The sequence below is a fragment of the Perkinsus marinus genome (assembly GCF_000006405.1).
Source record: "Perkinsus marinus ATCC 50983 genomic scaffold scf_1104296942688, whole genome shotgun sequence".
Classification (NCBI taxonomy): Eukaryota; Perkinsozoa; order Perkinsida; family Perkinsidae; genus Perkinsus; species Perkinsus marinus.
Window position 1 is genome coordinate 1 of NW_003212067.1, and position 3,412 is coordinate 3,412.

Genomic DNA, 3,412 nt, shown 5'->3' on the forward strand with positions numbered 1-3,412 from the left:
CGTCATGTTATCAACGGTGGCTCCTAAGCAGTGCAGGACAAATTCCGAAGCATTGCTCGACGTATCCTAGAACTCGCAGTTCTTTCCCAGGCAAGGCTTCGTTACCCGGAGGCATCGAGGATTCAAGTGCAACGCACCTTCTCGACCTCGTCACAAGTCCACAGCCTGGAGTTCTGTTTCAAGAGGTTGGTTCGGACGCAAGCCCATTGCTGATCGAGGATAGAGACCTAGATGGTTATTTTACAGGGAGGTGAAAGGATGTATCATACTGTTATCGGAAGCCGTCGTACATGGAGTTATGAGAGTAAATTGTTCACTGTAATATAGCACGCAAGGTGGCATAGTTTCATGTGCGACGGATCGATCGACAATGCTGTGGAGCAACAAGTCTCGGCGTGCATTCGCTCTTGCCCCACTGCTGACTTTAGCATGCACGAGGTGTTCATTACTGGTACAGCATCGGAGCTGAAAATTTCAGGACTGAGTGGTTTCAACCTGAATCACTTGTTCGCAGCAGCTGCAGTTTGTCGTCCGGTCGCTATTCCGGAGTCACAGCTCAAAATTTGAGGCTCGAATGTTGTTCACTGCATCTCTTCGACTTGACGCTGTGCTATGGTATGAAGAACGTATCGAACAAGGGAAGCCAAACTGCATATGAGGATGTTCTGGCGCTGTGCCAGGCATTCTCTACTTTCGTTCGTGACTCACCTGGAAGACTTTTGTCATCTACGAAGTTTTGCAAGAAGGAGAGTCCTCAGTGATTGCAGACTTCCCTGCAGTGCAATCTGAGAGACTTAGGCCTGTGTGTCCAACGAGGTGGGTTCTCCTCGTGGCTGCGCTGGAATCACTCACATCCAACTAAAGACGAAATTTCGTCAACACGTCGTTTCGGATTAACAACGAAGGCATTTCGGCTTTTTCCAACAAGCCGAGCCTCTCCACAAATATATCCGAAGTCCGTCTGCAAGTATCTCTGGCGTCCGATATGTTTGTATGAACCTGAAAGGCACCTGGTAATGCGAACATGCCGCTTCATGGCTCCAGATTTCATGGAGAAGTCTGCCGAGGATGTGTTGGGGTTACGATTGGAACCATTGATAGCTCCACGGAGTTGTTGATCGGGGAGACGTGGCCGAGTGTCATAATCAGATGAACGATTGGTGCAACTCGCGAGGCACTATCAGATCACTTCCTTTTTGAGGTGCGCTCTTTGTACTCCCAGAAAGCTACGCGTTTATAATGATGATAGTATCATAGTATAGATACATCACTGACAGGAGCGAAATTTAACTGATGTGAATTCTTAGAACCGTTGTGTGTTCTCTTCGAATTGAGGCTCTTCATTCGATCAGGTAGTGTTGACTGGTGCATCGGGTGGAGTTGGCCAGGCTGTGCTCACGGAACTACTGGGGAGCCAGAGTAGATGAGGACCATTTGTCCAGCAGTTATTCGACGTCTGCTCTGTTCAGGCCGAGTTCATCCACGTAGAATTCACGCGTGGGACACTCGAGCTCACTCAAGGAAAGAAGATTCCGTGGAGCTAATGAGTGCCAACAATAAGATATATTACAGCCAGATTGACGTTACTAATGAGGACGAAGTGAAAGCGGGAGTCAAAGCTGTGGTGGACTCGGGAGCTAAACGGGTGAGGGAGGGGGAGATGTTCCGAATGTTTACTGACGAGGTGTTTCTCTTTTCTGGATAAGAATAGATAGGGATAGATTGTGTGAAGATGGAGATATGCAGAAGTTGTAATGTTGAAGATTATCATTGAAATGATAAAAAATGTGATCATGAATTTTTTTCCTGAAAAATAGAAATTTTCGTTTTGTACAGTTTAGATTACTACGTATTTAATCGCCATTTTGTTAATCGCCATCTTTCCGGTATATAGGAGATCGGTTTCGATGTGCTATATACCATGGTTGTAATGTTCAGCCTTTCGAACGTAATTTTCGATAGTAATGAAGGATATCAAACTCATGTCGTAGTGCCCATTATGGAGTCTCGTTGGGTATTATATCCATGTTTGATCATGGCTTACGTGGTGCATGCATTCGTCGTTGTCATGTTCAGGTCATAGTAATCTGCAATGCTGGTATACTCAATGCAGGCCCCACAGAGGACATTTCTCATACCAACTTTATGCAAACTTTAGATGTAGGCTTTCAGAAGATTCACTGCAGTTCACAATCATGTCAGGTGAATGTAGCGTCGCATCAGCTCCTCTTTTCCCTATTCCTGCACGAGTCAATTTCCGATGCCAATACGCTCAACTTGATTTCATTCGTTTCCATCTCGAGTGCCATGGCATTCTCAGCTAGTGCTTTCCTTTCGGCCTACTGTGCTTCTAAGTACGTCTTGACGTTCAGGTTTGAGCGAACTGTTGTTGTCTTATTTTTTCAGAGCAGCATTATTAACTTTGCATCAGTGTATGAGGTTGGAGAACCGTCAACAGAAACAACCAGTGAGGTTCTCTGTAGTGTGCCCGTTCCTTGTTAAAGATAGCCCTGTAAGTTCCCTGTCTTGGAGACTCTCTTTATTGCGGTTGTTGTCTTTAGATGTTCGATGGTGCCTTTGCATATCCTACTTTACCAGAGAAATTAGTACTGTTCTTGTGTCCACCGTTGGAATGTAGCTACGTCGCGAAGGCCGTCATTAACGAGGCTATCATCAACGGCAAGGAGGTAGATCGTTTTTCCTCATGAGTCCGTAGATCGACTGTGTTGTGGGTGTAGGTTTTATGTCTCCCGCGATGGCCTCTGGCTTTCGCGTTGTTGATGTCGGCCTTGCTACCTACTGAGATTTACGACTGGATAACAGCGATCTCAGGGGGCCAAGTTGGTATGGTCGGCGTTATGGCTAAGGCTGAGGTCCACAAGGGAGAGGTGGACAAGAAGGACGACTAGTGCGCGAGTTTAGTGAAGACAGGGTTTCTCTACATAACACCATGTGTTTAGTTCATCATTTATCGTGTATGTATCTCATTCATCTGTGTTCCCCGAATCAGAGGGTTACCAGTTGCTATGAGTTACAGCTTTTAAGCTTATTTTTATCGGGATGTAGCCTTCTGAGCTGTCTATGCTCGTCCCGCGGTTTGGGGTTACTGCACCAAGTCTATCGGAAAGGTCTCTCATTGAGAAAAACGTCGATCGCTCCGCTGTGCAGATCCACCTCGCGGGATCAGCAACTAGCCATCAGCTTATGATATTAATAGTAGCTGTACTCTTGTTTTAACTATTATTTTTCCATGGCGAAGTCAGTAGTTAACGACGCTCTTTTGGTATCACTCGGAAGACTCCACCTCGAGTCAAGGGATCTTGCAATTCAACTGAGTAGACATTTCTGTACGCGTACACTTCTCTGTGTACGCGTGCCCTCGTAGCGTGTCGTATCTGCTGTTTACGTAGGG

At 46.2% G+C, this 3,412-nt stretch overlaps 1 protein-coding gene across 1 annotated transcript; it reads left to right on the top strand.

Moving 5' to 3' along the window:
• Window positions 1-1,241: 1,241 nt before the first annotated feature.
• Window positions 1,242-2,942, top strand: Pmar_PMAR005699 (short-chain dehydrogenase, putative). The gene is made up of 7 exons (XM_002781360.1): window positions 1,242-1,419; window positions 1,470-1,645; window positions 2,077-2,160; window positions 2,203-2,354; window positions 2,407-2,512; window positions 2,562-2,687; window positions 2,739-2,942. Exons 2-7 carry the CDS (start codon window positions 1,544-1,546, stop codon window positions 2,907-2,909), a joined length of 741 nt encoding a protein of 246 aa, XP_002781406.1. The 5' UTR covers window positions 1,242-1,419; window positions 1,470-1,543; the 3' UTR covers window positions 2,910-2,942.
• Window positions 2,943-3,412: the final 470 nt, after the last annotated feature.

Excerpts from the sequence above, each read along its gene's own strand:
- Pmar_PMAR005699 (XM_002781360.1), top strand. The coding sequence starts at position 1,544 with ATGAGTGCCAACAATAAGATATATTACAGCCAGATTGACGTTACTAAT. Across the intron at positions 1,646-2,076 it reads TGGACTCGGGAGCTAAACGG|GTCATAGTAATCTGCAATGC; the intron begins GTGAGGGAGGGG and ends TGTCATGTTCAG. Across the intron at positions 2,513-2,561 it reads TCCTTGTTAAAGATAGCCCT|ATGTTCGATGGTGCCTTTGC; the intron begins GTAAGTTCCCTG and ends TGTTGTCTTTAG.